The sequence below is a fragment of the Sturnira hondurensis genome, unplaced genomic scaffold (assembly GCF_014824575.4).
Source record: "Sturnira hondurensis isolate 20B ecotype Veracruz unplaced genomic scaffold, ASM1482457v3 Scaffold0014302, whole genome shotgun sequence".
Lineage (NCBI taxonomy): Eukaryota > Metazoa > Chordata > Mammalia > Chiroptera > Phyllostomidae > Sturnira > Sturnira hondurensis.
The window spans coordinates 7,869,710-7,888,955 of record NW_028086933.1 but is presented as its reverse complement, the minus strand read 5'-3'; the positions used below and the strand labels follow the sequence as shown (position 1 = coordinate 7,888,955).

Below are 19,246 nucleotides of genomic sequence, written 5' to 3'. Positions count from 1 at the left end.
CTTTGTTCATTGCAGCCCATATACATTCAACATTCTCAGGCGTTCTCCTTGCTGCAGGCCTCCCAGAACGTGGATCCCTTTCAACAGATTCTCCACTGTCTTCGAAGCATCTGTGCCACACTTTTATTTGTGCTGCACTCAATACGTCTTCCCCGAAAGCCTTCTGAATCACCTGCATAGTTTCTGTGGAGGAATGTTAAAGCTTAATGCAAAATTTTATGCAAATTTGTTGCTGTACTTGCTCAATCATTTTGATTGCAATGACCACACAGTACACATGCTCAACAGCATCTCTGCTGACTAGTACAGTGAAGTCATCATTATTCACACATGCACATTCCTTCCCACTGTCCTTGGCTGCCAGGTTACATGGATGTCATGCAAACCATTCTCGTTGTATTAACAATGGCTGGATTTTTCCCAGAGAGACCTCATATAAGTCACTTAATACTGATTTTTAATGAATATTAAGTATTTCTGAAGGAAGATTAAGTTTTTTTATATTAACAGTAGTTTCCTCTGTAAACAACCATACAAAGAAAGCTCTGGTATAGATTAAATGGTTTAATGCCCTTAAAGTTGTAGAATAAGGCCTGGAATGTAGCGAGAGATCAGTCAATAAGTGGAATTTGTAGACCCCCTTACTTGTTTAAAATGTATTTATATGGTATACTCATTTTTCAGTTACATTTAAATGGTTTAATCAGTTTTAAGAAGGAAAAACACAGGTGAATGTATGATTTAGATATTTTTTATATTCATGTCTTTATTGTTCTACATCACTACATCAATGATAACATACTTAGAATGAATTAATTTTGAATTTATTATAGAATCTTTTTTTTTATATTGCAACATCAGTTTTAAAACAAGAGTTTGGCCCTGGCTGGTGTGGCTCAGTGGATTGAGTGCTGGCCTGCAAACCAAAGTGTCGCTGGTTCAATTCCCAATCAGGGTACATGCCTGGGTTGCAAGCCAGGTCCCCAGTAGGGGGCGTATGAGAGGCAAACACACATTGATATTTCTCTCCCTCTCTTTCTCTTTTCCTTCCCCTCTCTAAAAATAAATAAAATATTTTTAAAATAAAAATAAAACAAGAGTTTGGAGGCTTCACATGAGCTGTTTGTTTTTGATTTCTTGTAGATCCCCATATTAAGGTTTCTGGAAAGAAAGAAGATGTTAAAGAAGCCAAGGAAATGATCATGTCTGTCTTAGACACAAAAGTAAGTGAATGTTAAGGACACTCAGATGTCAGAACCTTGTCTCTGCAAGGGCCACTTCATGCTGTTATGAAAGACCATTTGGAGAAGAAAAACCAGGAGACAGTAATGGTGGGTTTTAAAATAAGCACATGTGATTCTACAATGTGCGACCTGACACTTTCTCCTCTGCATTCTTTCTCTGCAACTACATATAGAAATATAGGGAAATTTATAAGAGTGCACACTCATTTATGAGCATTAATTTTATTAAACACTTTAAATTACTTACTAAATGCCAGGTACTTTGCTAAGCACTTTAAAAATATTAATTTTTTAATTTTCATAACTCACTTAGCACAGAGATGTTAGGGAATTGAACCAGGATCCACTCGCCGAGAAGTGGGAGGTGGGATTTAAATCCAGGCTGTCTGGTTCTTAACCACCAATAGTTCATTGAAATGGTGTCTGATCGCTTCCTCTTTCTTTTCTTTTCTTATTCTTTTTTGTTTTTTAGTCTTAAGAATTATTTACTTTATAATTATTAACTATTTTAGAAATTTCTCTAAAGAACAATATCTTCTTGTATTTCTAAGGTCAAACTAAAAGAACTAAGTTAAAAAACCCAAGTATTTAATAGGTATATTTAAAATTTAAGAATTCAGAAGATGCAAAACTTGATATTTTTTATATCTGGTTGCCCTTTGACTTTTAAATTTTACTCCCTAAGGACTGAAGAATTTTAGAATCTTAGAAATGAGAAAAGATTTCATATCATTATTTATAATTTTATAACACTAAATTTCCCAAAACTAAATATCTAGAGTCCATAAAACCATAATATTTCATTGTGTCTTGGAATTTTACATCTTGCTCTAATTTAATCTCACACTTTGTGTCGTTCTACTTAAGCCATTTTCCTGGTGGAGGTCTGTGCTTTGTGATGTCTTCTTTACTCTTCTCCCCACCACAGAGAGTAGCAAGTCTGCTTTGTAAAGTTGGACATGCAGTAACGTAGAAGTTGTGAAAATGCTTGTAAACACTTCTTTACAAGAAGAGATTTGTACACTTCTGAAATTTATTTTTATTGCTATTTTCCTATCTTAGTTCTCTAGTCCTACTAGCATGCATGTATATATATACATATATATATACACACACATACACATATATATGCACATATAGAGAGAGTCAGTCTTGTAATGGTGTTTTAATCTGTTTTTTAGTTATTTGAATTAAATATTTCATAAAAGTATATTAAAGGAAAAAAGTAATTTATTTGTAATTGTAGCTGATTTTATTTAAAAACTACTTTCCAAAAATTCTCTTGGTAAAGATTGTATCTTTCTATTTTGTATGACAGATTTGTCTTGAAATAAGAATTCTTTGTTTATAGCCACTGAGAAATAGATAGACATGAACATTTTTAGATTAAGGTGACCTTATTAAGAAATCTGTGCAGCCTGCTGTGGCTCACTCATTGTTCATACCGTTCCCTGGGGAGGGAGTGTTTTAGGGAGTTGTTCCTTCCCTTTCCTGCACCAAGAATTAACACATTATTTCCACATAGAGCAATCGGGTCACCTTGAAGATGGATGTGTCACATACAGAACACTCGCATGTAATCGGCAAAGGTGGCAACAATATTAAAAAAGTGATGGAAGAGACAGGATGCCACATCCACTTTCCAGATTCCAACAGGAATAACCAAGCAGAGAAAAGCAACCAGGTGCTTTGTCTTTTCACATGAATTTGTATGTAACAACTTTTACTATTTTCCGTGTGTGTATCTTTTTGGGGAGATAAGAGCAAAAAAGTAACCATGGAGATGACATGTAGTGGAGATTTAAAGTACTCTGCTTCTTTAAGGAGATGACATGTTTGCGGGCCTGAAATTCTTGATCTCTTAAGTGGTTGGTTGGTAGCAGAGATGGGGGAAGTGATGGCAACATACTATGAAGTCCCTAAGGGAAGGCCGGGAGAGCATGTGAATTAGGCAAGGACCCGAGGCTTGCCCTGTCTCACCTATGCTGGGGTTCTCTGTGCAGCTTCCCAGGCTATACCACCTCACTTTCAGAGAGGCAATGCATGAGTGCCCACTTCCTCACATTGAATTACATCTTTCTCTTTAAAAAAAATTTGTTTTTGAATTACAGTTGACCTACACTACTATATTAGTTTCAGGTGTACAGGGCCCTGATTAGGCATTTATATAACTGACGAAGTGTTAACCCTGATAAATCGCTCACCCATCTGGCACCACACGCAGTTACTGCAATATTATTGACTGTATTCCCTGTGCTGCACTTCGCATCCCTGTCACTATCCTGTAACTACCAGGTTGTACTTCTAAATTGTGTCTCTCTTTAGTTCATACACATTTTTCTTAGTTCTTACGTTTGGAACTCACCTGTCCCCATGAAAGCATTTTAAGTGCATACTTGAACAGATACTATTATTTTTGTTATGTAGAAGTTTTCCCTCTTCTAAGCTAATACCTGGGAACTAGACCCAAAGCCATGGTGCAAAGCAAGGGCAGAGTTCAGAACATTTGGCCGCTGGAATGGCATAAGCATGTGTTCCGAGAGCAGCGTCCTGAGGCCTCCCACACGTAGCCTGATGCAGGTTAATTCTTTAGTTGATGGACCCCGGGGAAGTCCAGGGACCCCAGGGGCTGGAGGTGGGTGTTAGAGCAACAGCTTTTACCAGCTAGCCCAGGAGTAGTTCCGCATCTGAAGAACCTCGTGCAGCAGTATCACTGCGTACTGATACTCATCTAGTCGGCAAGGACTTGAAACAAAAGGGAGAAAATGCAGTGAATGGGAGAGATTATAAAGGAGGCAGGACGGCCTCATGGGGGGTAAGCCCAGGGGGTAGTGTAGACCAATTGACACAAATTACCCAAGGAGCTCATTGAAATGCAGATAATGATTAAGCAGGTCTGGGTTGGTGCCTGAGATCCTTTTTTAAAAAAAATTGAATTTATTGGGGTGACATTGAGTCTCAAAACCATATAAGTTTCAAGTGTGCAACTCAGTAAAAACAGCATCTGCACAGTGTGTCGTGCACTTGTCACCCCAGGCAAAGGCTCTTCCCATCCCCATCCCCCGCTTCGCCTACCTCCAGGTACCCACCCCCTTTCCCTCTGGCTATCACCACGTGGGTCGTCTGTGTCTGTTATATATGTATCTTTTTTTGCTTAATCCCTTCCCCTTCTTTCATCCAGTCCCCTTACCCGCCTCCCCTCTGACAGCTGTCAGTCTGTCTCATGTGTCCATGCCTCTGTTTCTGTTTTGTTTGTTTATTTTGTTCGTTAAATTCCACACATAAGTGAGATCAAATGGTATTTGTCTTTCTCCGACTGCCTTATTTCACGTAGCATAATAATCCCCAGGTCCACCCATGCTGTCACAAAAGGAAAGAGTTTCTTCATGATTAATACTCCATTGTGTAAATGTACCTCAGCTTTTTTATCCACTCATCTCCTGAGGGACACTTGGGCTGTTTACAGATCTCGGCTATTGTAAATAATGGTGCTATAAACACAGGGGTGCATATGTTCTTTCAAATTAGTGTTTTGAGTTTCTAAGGATGTATTCCCAGAAGTGTGGTCACTGGGTCAACATGCCATTTTTTCCTGGAGGACACTTTGAGTAGCAAGGATGTAGGTAACTTGAAAAGCAGATGTGGGTTCATAGCTCTGACTGTGTTTCCTTCTCTTTGCAGGTTTCTATAGCAGGACAGCCGGCCGGAGTAGAGTCTGCTCGAGTTAGAATTCGGGTAACTACTGATTACTTTAATGCTGTAAATCACTGTCAGCAATATTTCCACTATAGAGTATTCAAAAATATCATAATTGATCCATTTATAATAAAATCATGTGCACAGTATGTGGGATATACTGACAGAAGTTGGTTTAATGTGTTAAAGAAGTTTCTTGGAAACATTCAGGATGTTACCTGACTCCGTTTCTCTGGTGATTTTGAAATCAGAGTCCCAAGGAAAATGCCATAGTCAGTTAAAGTTGTAAACTTTCTGGTTCCATAAAAGGCTCCTTTCCTATAAGAAACTTTACATGTTTTACCCATAAGCTTATGTCTATAATGAAAGCAGTTAATGTTTAAAATTTAATCTTCAGAAAAGAATGAATGAATTATACATAGTTCTAGATGAATGATAATTTAACTCTCTGCTTTGGGCTTTATACTCTCCTTTTAGGAGCTGCTTCCTTTGGTGCTGATGTTTGAGCTGCCGATTGCTGGAATTCTTCAGCCCATCCCGGATCCCAGTTCCCCCTCCATCCAGCACATATCCCAGACATACAACATTTCGGTGTCATTTAAGCAGCGTTCGCGAATGTATGGTGCTACCGTCATAGTGCGAGGGTCCCAGAACAACACTAGTGCCGTGAAGGTACGCGATGGAGATAATTCCGAATATCGTGTGGGTACACGTTATTCAAGGTTGATTTTTAAAGGATTTTAGACTTGTTTGTTTTCCAGAATTTTCCCTGGTATTACATTCTGGTTTATGGAATTTGTCGTATTTTTCTGTCGCTGTCAGAAGTGCACTGTATGTGGACAGTTACTTTGCACGAATTTCTCTCCCACATTTTCTCCTAGGAGGGAACGGCCATGCTGTTGGAACATCTCGCGGGGAGCTTGGCATCTGCTATCCCCGTGAGCACACAGCTAGATATCGCAGCGCAGCATCATCTCTTTATGATGGGTCGGAATGGAAGCAACATCAAACACATCATGCAGAGAACAGGTGCTCAGATCCACTTTCCTGACCCTAGCAACCCGCAGAAGAAATCCACCGTCTACCTCCAGGGCACCATTGAGTCTGTCTGTCTCGCAAGGCAATATCTCATGGTAGGTTCAGTGACGTTAGTGTCGACACTTTTTCCTTCCTTGGGCACAGTGTATGCTGCTGCACACACCTGGATAATGCGGTATTTAGGAAGGCACGTTGGAAGCCTGGTCAAATAAGGAAGGTTCTTGGTGTAAGGAAGTAAATGAGTAAGGTAGGTAGTGCCTCATGGGCCGAATTTCATCATATAGGTGAGAAATTTCCTTGCAGTACTTTTCCTTTTTTAAAACTTAGACTACACACAGAAGAGGTTCACATGAAATGACTGTATTTTGAGGAAGGTGATTATTTCCATGGGAGTTATGTTGGTTTCCAGTTTTCGTTCAATAAAGAACGTCTTCCATTTAGACAAGAAAGTAAAAATACATTTTAAGTATAACCCTCAAAGACAAATTTTGGTAGCACAAAAGGTTTGGACATTTCATAAATCTCTGAAATAATTTTAAAAATGCCGTTTGTGCTGTGAATTTTAATGTTATACATTGAAGAAACACGACAGTTATATAATTCAGTACTGCTGCCAACTTATAATTCGCAATATATTTATCCTTCCTGTCTTCATTTAAAAACCTAGTGTGAAAATTGATATATAGTTTCCAAATGAACTGACATAATGTGGACTAACAGATATTTTTATGAAAAACACCGAAGTCGTCTTCTGTTCAGAACTTACCCTTTACTGTGACATTTGAGTCAGTAAGTTTCAGGATGGCCTTTTCTGTAATTAACTTGTAGAATTTGTTGTTGAGAAACTTACAAAATCCAATTTTGTGTGGTTGACTCCATTTCTCTGATCGATGAAAACTTGTTTTAATCATGAAAGAATATAATACATAAGTTTATGAAATTTTTTTGTTGTGAATGATATTTTTTAGCCAAATTTACTTTATTAAGCTATTTTTAATATGCTCCTAATCACATGGCATATTCATATCCAGAGATTATTATGCTTCCTCTTCATGCTTTTTTCTTGCTTTTCACATTCTTTAGGTGTTATTTTGAGTTCAGTGAACTTTTTCATGCTGTGGCTCTCCCCGCCCAAACTGTAGGTGTGCAGTGAGACATATTATTGCACAATATCAAAAGAAGTAGGGAGGGAACGGATAGATTAAAAAGGTTTAACCTGTATTTTAAATACCATCACTTTTTTTAATAGCCATGTCCTTACAAGAATCACTTCTATCCACAAGAGAAATGAAACATAGTAATTTCATTTTCATTCTAGTATGTTTCATGATAACTTCTCCCGATACTTATGTACAAACCCCATCAGCCATTAGGCTAGCACTGGGCACGCTGTGTGTCAGGGAGTGTACGTGATTTTGTCTCCTTTACTCAGTAGATTGGGGCCTGGGGAGAAAGCGTCAGAGAAAAAAACAACCCCCAAACCCAGCAGTGCTAAATAGTGTGGTATAATTAAAAGAACAATAGTAGCAATTAAAAGGACAATAGTAGCAATTAACTTGAGGGAGGAGGTAAAGTTTGAGCCACATCAGAAGAGGGGTAGGCTCTGGGCTGCTGAAGAAGCCGTCTGGTGAGTGCAGATGCCGGCACAGAGTCGCTCTATGGAGAGTCTTCGCTAAGACATAGTGAAGAGGCTGGTCTGGCCTGGGGAAGGGCGGACACGGGGACATACAGGCCTGCGATTGCCCCGACAAAGCCAGTCCAAGATGGGGAGGTCTTTAGACTCAGATGCTGTTTAGATCTCATTTAGGAGACAGTAAAAACCACCACTCTCCGCCTTTAGGCCCAGGGGCAGGATGAGTGCCCTTCATGTGGTCGAGAATCTGGCCTCTGGCCTCACTGCGCAACTGAAGTCAGGGAACAGAGGAGTTTTCCCAGGTGGAGAATGAGTAAAAATTCAGAGCCAAAAACAAAAGCGCAAGAGATACACAGTTTTGTCACCCAAGAAGTAGTTCCTGCCACTCAACATTATATTTTCACACAGCCCTCTGAGCTATGTACAATAACCTAGCGAATCATTCCGCCCAATTCGGTATTGACTTGAGATGGGAAAAATACTCTCAGCGGTCTTTAGTTTTTTTCTAATAGCTGTTCTTGCCTTAGAAAAAAATAAAACCTTAAATGTTAAGGTATGTAATTTAGCTTTAATACCTTGGTTTACTCTTTAGATCTGTGAAATATTGTATTATTTGTAGGCATGTTAAATTATTAGATGTTTAAATGAGTAACTTTTTAACCTCCCACACTTGCTGTTGTGACATTTCCTAGGGCTGTCTTCCCCTTGTGCTGATGTTTGACATGAAGGAAGAAATCGATGTCGATCCGCAGTTCATTGCTCAGTTGATGGAACAGCTGGATGTCTTCGTCAGTATCAAACCGAAACCGAAACAGCCGAGCAAGGTCGGTTCAGAGTCTGGACCCGGAGAACCATGTGCCACGTCACATTTTCTTGTATTTGCGTATAAGTGTATATTTGTGCATTCATGGAACTAAATAGCCTCTATAATGCATATGTCATTATATATCATATTTAGTTATTTTATGAAAGTACAAACTTGTAATAACATTCATTATTGATCACCATTTTCTCACGTGTGTTGGTGTTTGGAGTTCATTTTTAGTGACCATTATTTTTCAAGAAATATAGGAGAGAGTAAAGAGAAAACTTTTTTAAATTAATTTGCAAGCTGGTAACTTTAAGCATTTCTAAACTACCTGGTAGTTGATAAAGCTAAATATTAAATATGTGCCTGTCAGTACAGTTCCCTAATAGTCATTTCTGAGCCATTCTGCTCACCCTGGACATTTAAAGAAGAAGTCACCATCTCTTTAATAATACATGTTTTACTAATGAGTTACACCCAATTCAGCCTTCCTGGAACCTTTCCCTTAAGATGTTGCAAAATTTCGATAGTTCCATATACAGTAAAAATTAAATGAGATAACGCTAGTGATGTTGAGTGCTAGTGAGAAAAAGTGTGGAAATGGGAATGGTTCGATACAAATATTGTGTAAATTGGCACAACCACTTTGAAGAGCAATTTAAGGCCATCCAATCACACTACAGGGAATGATACCTTATCCTCCCCCGCAATTCTCCCGACATTATACACCCTGAAGAAATCTATGTACCAGAAATTGAAGAATAAGAATGGTGTTAAAAAAAGCAAGTTGCATAATAATAGCATGTACTCAGTGGTAATATTTATGCATATTTTTATTATGATAGGTAAAACATCAAAGAGTCATGCCTTCTGTTTTTAAATTTCTAGGCTGTGAGTTTTATCAAGTATGCTTAATGGTATGTGCATAACATATAGTAGATACGCTTTTGTATATATAAATAATGTGGTATTCAGTGTTCAGCTTAAGACAAACTCACACCTAAATGAAAAAATAGCATTGATTCTCAGTGAACTTGATACAGTGAGTTTAAAGATAGAGATGAGGGTGTTAATTTTCTGTGTTGTGAAGCGTCAGGCATGCTTGACTAGGTGAGTTGGCTTAGAGTCACAGGAAACACCAGGACTAAACGATGAAGGTACATAGACTTTTGAGGACTTGTGCCTGTAAGACGGACAGACACAGGAAGAACTCCTGGAGTTTGGCAAGAAACAAGCAGGAGTCGGGGACATAGACTGTGAGGACTCGGAAGCCGTGCAGTGTCCCAGGGCCACTTATTTATGCCTTGCTGGTGCCCGTGCTCACTGCTGCTGTAACTGCTTTCTCAGCCACAAATTGTCTTTATTGTTCATGGGTGGCTTTCCCCCTGGGTTCAGACTTCCAATTTTCTAGATGACTCCATTGATAAAAACGATTTATTGTTTAGGAATTTATTTTTTGTTATGAGCTCTGCCATAGATATGTCACCATTGAGGAATAGTGGTACCTCAAGGTCTATTAGTTAACTAGTAGACCATAAATGTCAAATGTAAGTGACTGTTATTATGCAGTATATAGACTGTAGGGAGACACGTTTGATTTATTCCGCAAAAATGAGATGAAGTGGGGAAAGCTTTCATGTAAAGACCGGGATGTAAACGGGAAGGGGCTCTAGAGATGGCCCGCACTCCAGGTCGCTGGCTGCGCCCACGTCGCTGGCTGCGCCCACAGCCCTGCTCTGACGTCGGGTAGGTCCCTAGTCCTCACTGAATGTGAATAACAATTTCCACCCCATCATAAGGTTTTGGTGGGAATTGGAATATATTTGCAGCTGCCATCGCTGCTCTTGGAACACAGGACACACCCAGTGAATGAATGGTAACCAGCGTTTTATGGTTTTACCGAAAGGAAGAAAAGGAGTAAGTGGTTACAGTTTGCCGTTCACTCTGAAGTGGCATTAGTAAATTCCCTCCGTGGAATTTCTATGACCATAGTCATTTCTCACCCACCTCCCCAATTCCTTGTAGACTACTTGCATGTCACCGTTTTCTTTCTCATTGTGTGTTTTCATAGTCTGTGATTGTGAAAAGTGTTGAACGAAATGCCTTAAATATGTATGAAGCAAGGAAATGTCTCCTCGGACTTGAAAGCAGTGGGGTTACCATAGCAACCAGCTCTTCCCCAGCATCGTGCCCTGCCGGCCTGGCATGTCCCAGCCTGGATATCTTAGCCTCAGCAGGCCTTGGACTCACTGGACTAGGTATAACATTTATTCTTACAGCACTTCTCAGTCACTGGGGGGTTGCATATCCAGTTCCCTTTCTTTCTGCCGTGCGAGACTACATTTTAAAGGCTTTGTTTTCCTCCCTTCAGGCCCTCAGGTCAGGTGAAAAGCAGCAAAACTCAAATCAATCCATTTCAGTTTTTTGTTAGACTCTGTGGATTTGTTTCCCAGATTCTTCTTATTTCCGCATAAATAATCAACGTCTGACTGTTTTATTTTCGGCTGTGATCATTCTCCTAAATTAGGAATGCCACTGAGAGGGAAGTCAGCAGGCTGACTGTAATTTATGTGTTCTCTCTCTCTGGCGTTTGCAATATTGCCATCAGTCCCTAGAGATACAGATTATCCAGTTTGCGTTTCTGAAAGTAATTGCAGATCTGTGTGAGGAGTGTGCAGAGGGGGAGGTGAGAGCGAGCAGGGCCCCCACTCCCAGTTGTTAGGCCTGCAGCGTTCCTGAGACACAAAGGAAATCTGGCCTGCGGCCACCCAGGGAACCAGTGGACCTGTATTCTTAGCTGAGGCAAAGCACGGGAAGGTGAAAGAACATCATCATCCCAGTCTTTAGCTCTGTGAGGGAGCGAAGTCAGCCACTCAAATAGCCACAGGGATATTTAGTGGCTCATAACGAAGTCCCATCTTACAGGCTGAAGTTAGTGGCTCTATGAAATTATGCTAGGTTCCCTACTTTGTTGTACATTTTCTCACAACCTTTATGTAAAATGTTAATGCAATAACCTAGCAAATCATTCCGCCTAATTCAGTGTTGACTTGAGATAAGAAAAATACTCTCAGCAGTCTTTAATTTTTTTTCTCACAGCTATTCTTGCTTTAAAAAATAAAATCTTATAAAAATAACATTTAAATAATGTGATTAGTGCACCAACTAGCCTTGCTTAGGCACCATTACGCTAAAGGCAAGTTTTTTTTCTGCTTGGGAAAGTTGCCCCTCCCACTTGGGGTCTGCACAGTCACACCGACACAGCACTGCCCCGGGGATGCCAGTCACGTGACTTGGCAGGAGCAGAGTTCCTGCTGCACCAGAAAGAAAGAAAAGTGAGCAGAGATTCATAATTACTCAATTTCCAAAATGTTTTTATGGCTCCATTTAACCTATGTTACCTAATGCATTAAAGATTCCTGGAAACTTGGATAAAAATCCACATTTTACTTTAGAACATATTTTAAATGCCAGAAGGAAAATTGCATTACCTAAATCAAGCATTAAATCCCTAAAACAAGGTCAATTTTTTTTTCTCCTGAGAAGAGTTTCTGTGTACATTGAGAGGGAGTGCAAAGAAGTCACGTATGTGTTTTGACATAGAATGAAAACCGATGCAAATACTCAGGCCCGTCTGCAGCGGGCCAAACGGAGCCATTCTGCTGCGGGAAACATCCCCTTCGTCACTGCTAATTGTCAGCGGTTTGAAGTGTTTGTCCGAAAGCATTTGACGGCTGCGTTATGCAGGGAAATGAGCAGGATTTTGTTCATCTTGGCCAGTGGAATGAGCGCAGAGCCACTGGCGCTGCTCAACATCCCTGCCGCCTTGCCCTCCTGGTTTGGACACACACCTGCCTTGCATTTCTTTGTCAGCATCTGTGTGTGGGAGAGCTAGGTCCTGTGTTGACATTGTATCCAACATGAAAGTTGACATTTCACTTTCATGAAACATTCATGTGAAAATTCACATGAATTTTCAAAAATTCATGTGAATATTTGAAAGAAGGTCATCTATCACTCAGGTTATATCAACATGCATTTCAGATGGCAGTATTGGTGCCATCTGTTATTTTAAAATCTTGGATTTATGCATATTGACTTTACATTGGTTTATTACAGGTCTTTTGGGCCCCACCACCTTGTCTCTGAACACTTCAACAACCCCGAACTCACTCCTGAATGCTCTCAATAGCTCAGTCAGTCCTTTGCAAAGTCCGAGTTCTGGCACTCCCAGCCCCACGTTATGGGCACCCCCACTTGCTAATACTTCAAGTGCCACAGGTCAGTATCGTTAAGTACAACCAAAGGCATGTCTTTGTGGGTATTGCCAGCTTTTAAATAAAGTTTATTAGTGGTTCTTGTCCTTAGGGGAAAACTACAGTTCCGAGCATTCTGCAGCTTAACAGAAATTCCCTAATGTGTAAATTAGTTAAAATGATGCACAACGAAGCAGTGAGTTTTCCATAGAAGTAACATATCCTCAAATGTGACAAGCAGATCAGGAAAGAGAGCATGGTGTGCAGGGAGCAGTGGCAAAGTCACATGAAGGTCACTGACCCGAACACAAGGAAATGTAGGTACTAGGTGGGGAGGTTAGAATTGCTTGGTAGTCATCTGTGTGTGCTGGGTCTCGCTCAAAGAGCTTGGATTCAGTGTTCTCCCGTGTCATTCCGTTTGAACTTTGCTTTGTGTAGTAATGTTATACCTACTTGCAGAGAGGTATCAAAATTGAATTCCGTTCTGAATTTGCAGTGACAAAAATGTTTTTTGTTGCTACTGGAAACAACATGCACTTGTTGGTTCTGAGTTTTCTCCTGTCTAATATCTGTCCTCACAAAATGTTGGTCTAGGCTTTTCTGCCGTCCCACACCTGATGATTCCGTCTACTGCCCAAGCCACCTTAACCAACATTTTGTTGTCTGGAGTCCCTGCCTACGGGCACACAGCTCCGTCTCCCCCTCCCGGCTTGACTCCTGTCGACGTGCATATCAGCAGTATGCAGACAGAAGGCAAGAAAATCTCTGCTTTAAACGGACACGCGCAGGTAATGTCCCTCAGGCAGAATAATGGGATCTCTGCGGTTTGTAAGACATCAGCCACTGCTAGTAAAACTTGCAGCTGAAAAGAATTGTAGAATTCCCATCACAACTGCATGTTGTTTTCTGTTATTATTTCAGTCTCCAAATATAAAATATGGTGTAATATCCACTTCATCACTTGGAGAAAAAGTGCTGAGTGCCAATCACGGTGACCCGTCCAGACAAACGAGTGGATCTGAGCAGGCATCTCCCAAACCAAACCCCGCAGAAGGTATCTTTTGTTCTGAACTTCCGCCTGGTTTGTTACTTGAATTGAGGGGGTTGTGGAAAGTCCGTGCAGTGACTTCTAATTGGTTTTGCTAACGAGTTATGACTCATCCTGCCTCGTGTACAGAAAGACAACATCTTGAATAAAAGTCCAAAGAGCATGGTGAAAGGTAAACTGAAAAGCAAATAAAGTTTTTACAGGAGGAATCACTTTCCCATTACATTGGAACTTCCTAAATTAAAGTGAATGTAACTATATAGCAGGAAGGCATCAACCTACTAAATGTGTGTGTATATGTATATGTATATGTATGTATATAATCTCTTTCTAAGTAGAGTGTATCTTTTTTTATTCATCCCTAACAATCTTTGAAAAATATGAGGGTCTTCGGTTCAGGTTTCATCTTGAGTTTTGGGGGCAGCCTGACCTGGTTAAGGTGTCGCATGGGCATCTGAAAGCAGCCGTATCTGTGTCTCCCCAGCGTTGAATTCTGGTCTGTTCCCGTTGTAGGTGGTTGTTGATGGGAAGCTGGTGTTTTGGTTTTCACTGTTTTCCTTTCTCTGCAGGTTGCAATGATGCTTTTGTTGAAGTAGGCATGCCTCGAAGCCCTTCCCATTCTGGGAATGCTGGAGACTTGAAACAGATGCTGGGGCCCTCCCAAGTCTCCTGTGCCAAGAGGCAGACAGTAGAACTATTGCAAGGCACCAAAAACTCCCACTTACAGTAGGTATTTTCTTCTTTAAAAGGCCTTGATGCTTCAAAGGAAATTGTATAACAGGCTAGATTTGTTGTCAGTCAGTGGAACAAAACTGGATTTGTTCAGCAATTAGTGCTGTTTGGTTTCAGTGAATTCGATCTTACCCATTTTTTTTTTCATTCCTCTCTATGCTTTTTTCCTTTAACAGTTTCTTTTTTCAAAGATTTTATTTATGTATCTTTAGAGAGGAAGGGAAGGAGAGAAGGAGAGAAACATCAATGTATGGTTGCCTTTCATGAGTCCCCTGCTGGGAACTGGCCTGCAACCCAGGCGTGTGCCCTGACTGGGAATCGAACTGCGATCATGTGGTTCCCAGGCCCGTGCTCAATCCACTGAGCTGCGCTAGCCAGGGCTTTCTTTAACAGTTTCTTTACATTGAAGAAACACTGGTTTATAAGATCATGTAATTTTCAGGTGTGCAACGCCATAATTTGGCACCAGTGTATGCTGCATCGTGCTCACTGCTGAGAGTCCCGTCTCCATCTGTCACCCCACAGTTGGCCCTCTTTACTCACTCTGCCCCTCCTCCTCTCGGCTTCCCTCTGGTGACCATAGGTCTGTTGTCTGCCTCTGTGAATGTGTGTTTGTTTTTGATGTCATTTGTCTGTGTGGTTTGTTTCTGTATTCCACACAGGAGTGAAATGTTACGGTATTAGTCTTTTTCCTCTAGTTTATTTCACTTAGTGAGCGAGTGTAATACCTTCCAGGCCCACACTCGTCTCAAATGGCAGAATTTCATCTGTTATGGCTGAGAAGTATCCCATTTCAATCTTAGCGATATTTTTGTGGGTAAAGTTTTTATTAAGGAATAATAATCTGATCATTTTTACTGTTATATTTTATTTGGAAGCCTTCCTTTCTTCATGAGCCTTGGGTTTATCTCTGGGTCCTCTAAACTATCTATAGCACTCTGAAATTTCTAACGTTCTCTCTGCTCTTCAGTAATCAGCAGGGCGATTTTCACTCTTCGATTATTGCTGTTAGGTATTTTCCTGCTGTGAATTCTTCATTTGCCTTTGAATTTCTAATTTAAACTATGGCTCCCTTGTTCCAAGGTAGTTAATTGCTAGCTTTGGTAATAAACACTTGACAGTATCATGATTGCATTTATTACAAATCAGTGAGTAGAAATGCCTGTATTGTATTAAATACAACTCTCCTCTACCATAGGATAGTTACAAATGTGTTTGCCTTTCTTTTCTTTTTCACTGCTTTTTGTTCGTTTGTTTGTTTTCAAATAGGCAGCTCATGTTTTTTGAAAGAAAAACAGTGGACTGCTTCTATATTGAAAGGTTTTGCTCCCATCCACCTCCATTTTCCCAGTTTCCTCTACTGTCTTATTAGTTTTCTCATACAGTTGATCCCTGAACAATGTGGAATTAGGGGTACTGCCCCCCTGTACAGTCAGAAATCTGCATCTAACTTGGACTTCCCCCAGACTTAACTAGAGTTGTCCCTTGGTACCTGTGGGGGATTGATTCCAGGACCCCACGTGGAATCCACAGGCGCTCAAGTGCCTATATGAAATGCCATCGAACAACGCATACACTTGGCCCTCTGCTTCTGCAGATTCCCAACCAGGGATCAAAAATACTGTTTTCAGTCTGTAGTTGGTTGAATCTGCGCATATGAAACCCAGGGATGTGGTGGGCTACCTGTCTATTGATTGAAAACACCTGCATGTAAGTGAACCAGGGTAGTTCACACTCACGTTGTTCAGGGTATGAACTGTGTGTCCTCACGGAGTAGAATGTCCGTGGGCAAATATGGCATAGATGCCTTTATTTCCTCTTTTTTCTTTCCAAAATCTGATTTGCTTTTATGAACTCTGTGGTGGATTAGTTATTATTGTTAACATTTTGTCCAAATCTGCTTTATCTGTGTTTTTCTTTAATTAGTACCCCAAATTAACATTACTTACTATAGGTTAGATAGCTGATTTTGCTNCTGCGCATATGAAACCCAGGGATATGGTGGGCTACCTGTCTATTGATTGAAAACACCTGCGTGTAAGTGAACCAGGGTAGTTCACACTCACATTGTTCATGGTATGACTGTGTGTCCTCACGGAGTAGAATGTCTGTGGGCAAATATGGCATAGATGCCTTTATTTCCTCTTTTTTCTTTCCAAAATCTGATTTGCTTTTATGAACTCTGTGGTGGATTAGTTATTATTGTTAACATTTTGTCCAAATCTGCTTTATCTGTGTTTTTCTTTACATGGTATTAGTACCCCAAATTAACATTACTTACTATAGGTTAGATAGCTGATTTTGCTTTTTCTCTCCATGGAAGCATTTGAAGTACATATGTATTCCCTTCATCAGGTGTAGTGTGGACTCGCATCGGTTCTCGTCTGAACGTGTCAGCACCCTCCAGAGTGTCTCCCTGCCTCCAGTCTCTCATTGGCTCAGTCCGTCCTCTGTTTGGTCCCAGTAATTACTTGGAACACATGAGTCTGATCTTAGTCCACTCTGGCTGTACACCACCAGTGGTCTGCACGACGTGCCTCCTTTCCTCTGCTTATTCTCTTCCCTCATGGTTGCCCTTCTCCTGGCCTTTTGCACTCGTGAACCTGCACATGCCCTTCAAATTCTAGTTGAGATGTCTTCAGTGAAACCTCTGTGAACTCTTGTTAGGCAAACAAAGTTCATTGCTCCTCCTTTTGTGTCCAATAGCCCTTCCTAAATTCCTCCAATCTTCCCCAGCACAACTTAATGAATGATAAAAGAATGAATGAATAAACCAGCTTTTTGACTCATACTGTTTATTTCCCCTGTACTTGAGCTTACATGCAGTTGGATTTGAACTTGAAGTGCACGTATAGGGCATTATCAATTCTTGTAATTCAGATAGTTAGTCCTCATTTTAAGAAGTACTTTTCACTCTGGCTGGGTAGCTTAGTTGTTTAGAGCATCTTCCTGATATGCCGTGGTCGTGGCCAATGAATGCATAAATAAGTGGAACAAGTCGTTGTCTCCCTCTCACATTCTTTCTCACTCTCACATTCTCTCTAATCAATCAATAAACATTTTTTAAAAAGGAAGAAGCACTTTCATGCTCCCCTCATTAACCCTGAATAGGTGTTGGAAAACATTCCTTATTTTTCTGCCCCGTCTAGCAATGCAGATTTTACACACGTGAACTGGGTCATCAGCATGCTTTCAGATCAGCTCAGTCTTGTTTCCACTTGTATGCATGGGCCATTGATGTCTCCTTGATGTAGACTAATTTAGAAGTCTCATCTATATGTCTATTCCACATGTGCCATTCGTAATATACCATATATCTTGTGTATGAATATGTGCCATGAAATAGTTTCAGCTGTGGCTCTTAGAGTCAGGAAGCCTGGGCTCAAATACCATTCACTAGACCATGATCTTGGATAAGGTACTTTCTTCCTCTGTAATGCAGGGGCAATAACACCACCTACCTCGTAGCAGTGGTGTGCGGATTAAATGAGATAATAAGTGTAAATGGACGACAGTGGTTAGCATCCAGAGTAAATGTGGCACATGGGAAACCCTCAGTTCATTTGTGTGTAATGGTGGGGTGTTAAATTCCAATCTCTGTTTCACAGCAGCACTGACAGGCTGCTCTCAGACGCTGAACTGAGTGCTGCCGAAAGCCCTTTGACTGACAAGAAGGCTCCGGGGAGTGAGCGTGCTGCGGAGAGGGCCGCAGCTGCTCAGCAAAACTCCGAAAGGGCCCGCCTGGCCTCGCGGCCGTCGTTCGTCAACATGCAGGTAATGATGGAAGAATGGGGATGTCATCCAGATGGAGTGTGCTTGGCCTAGGGAATGGTTGATTCAGCGAGTGGAGAGCAGAAGAGGAGAAATTAGGTTTTCTTTCTGCACTCCAGTCAAAAGTAAATTTAAATATATATGCAGTAGTTAGGAATTGATTTGGCTATAAACTTTAAAAATGAAATGTGGGATTTGGCTTAAGTGATTAAATTATTTAAAATATAATTTGAAAAATGACATAAACGGTCCGTGTCACTAAGTGTTATGTAAAGGACATCATTCATCAGTTGTTTCATAAAAGTTTAGATAAATGTCAGAGCTGTTATTTCTAAGTATTACTGCCTCATGACATAGTCTTGGGTAAATAGATATAATATCCTTCTGTCTATAAAATGGAGATGATAAATCCATTTGGTGTCATTTAGACAGTTATAAAAATAGCTGATGTGAAGCTTTAGTGTTTTGGAAAGTAGATGATAAATGCTATTGATGATTATATTGGGTCACAGATTTTTATGGTTATTTTAAACAGTGTCCTCAGCAGGAATTATTTTTTCTATATCCCTTTTCAAAGTATTAGGCTAATTACTGCAAATAGGCTATTGACCATGGAATGCAGAAATCTGATTTCCATATAGATTACAGTATGAAAGGGAAGGATTTTGTGCTTTGTGCTTCTAGAGATTTCTGTAAGCATTTGACTTCAGTATCAGAATTACTGGGTAGACTTACCTATCTCTCAGTAAAAGAGTTATCTATCATCTCCATGTCCCCACCCCCAACAGAAGAGAAAAGTGTCTCACAAAACCCAAGAAACAAAGCTGTCACAGAAGTTAATTCATGGAACTAAATTACACTTCTATACTTCCAGCTTATCAGTTCTTTTAATCCTTTACATTTGAACATTTCCCTGAGTTTTTAGATGAATGTTTTTTACAAAAGCCATGGCCTTTATAAAGTGTCAATCAAAGTTAAAAAAAAAAGAAAGAGTTGTTACATTTTCTCTGGTGGATTCAT

General features: G+C 40.3%; 1 protein-coding gene across 3 annotated transcripts in view; it reads left to right on the top strand.

Moving 5' to 3' along the window:
- The window catches only part of BICC1 (BicC family RNA binding protein 1), a 275,205-nt gene that overhangs the window by 232,259 nt on the left and 23,700 nt on the right, over positions 1 to 19,246 (top strand). For 2 of the 3 annotated variants that reach the window (XM_037062750.1, XM_037062753.1), the window contains exons 4-15: positions 1,144 to 1,223; positions 2,770 to 2,928; positions 4,926 to 4,979; positions 5,418 to 5,612; positions 5,822 to 6,073; positions 8,304 to 8,435; positions 10,491 to 10,677; positions 12,539 to 12,700; positions 13,270 to 13,463; positions 13,597 to 13,729; positions 14,293 to 14,449; positions 18,064 to 18,229. In XM_037062750.1, the coding sequence (XP_036918645.1) occupies positions 1,144 to 1,223; positions 2,770 to 2,928; positions 4,926 to 4,979; positions 5,418 to 5,612; positions 5,822 to 6,073; positions 8,304 to 8,435; positions 10,491 to 10,677; positions 12,539 to 12,700; positions 13,270 to 13,463; positions 13,597 to 13,729; positions 14,293 to 14,449; positions 18,064 to 18,229 (1,871 nt within the window). The remainder of the gene's footprint in view (positions 1 to 1,143; positions 1,224 to 2,769; positions 2,929 to 4,925; positions 4,980 to 5,417; positions 5,613 to 5,821; positions 6,074 to 8,303; positions 8,436 to 10,490; positions 10,678 to 12,538; positions 12,701 to 13,269; positions 13,464 to 13,596; positions 13,730 to 14,292; positions 14,450 to 18,063; positions 18,230 to 19,246) is intronic. The other variant, XM_037062751.1, reaches the window with a different exon arrangement.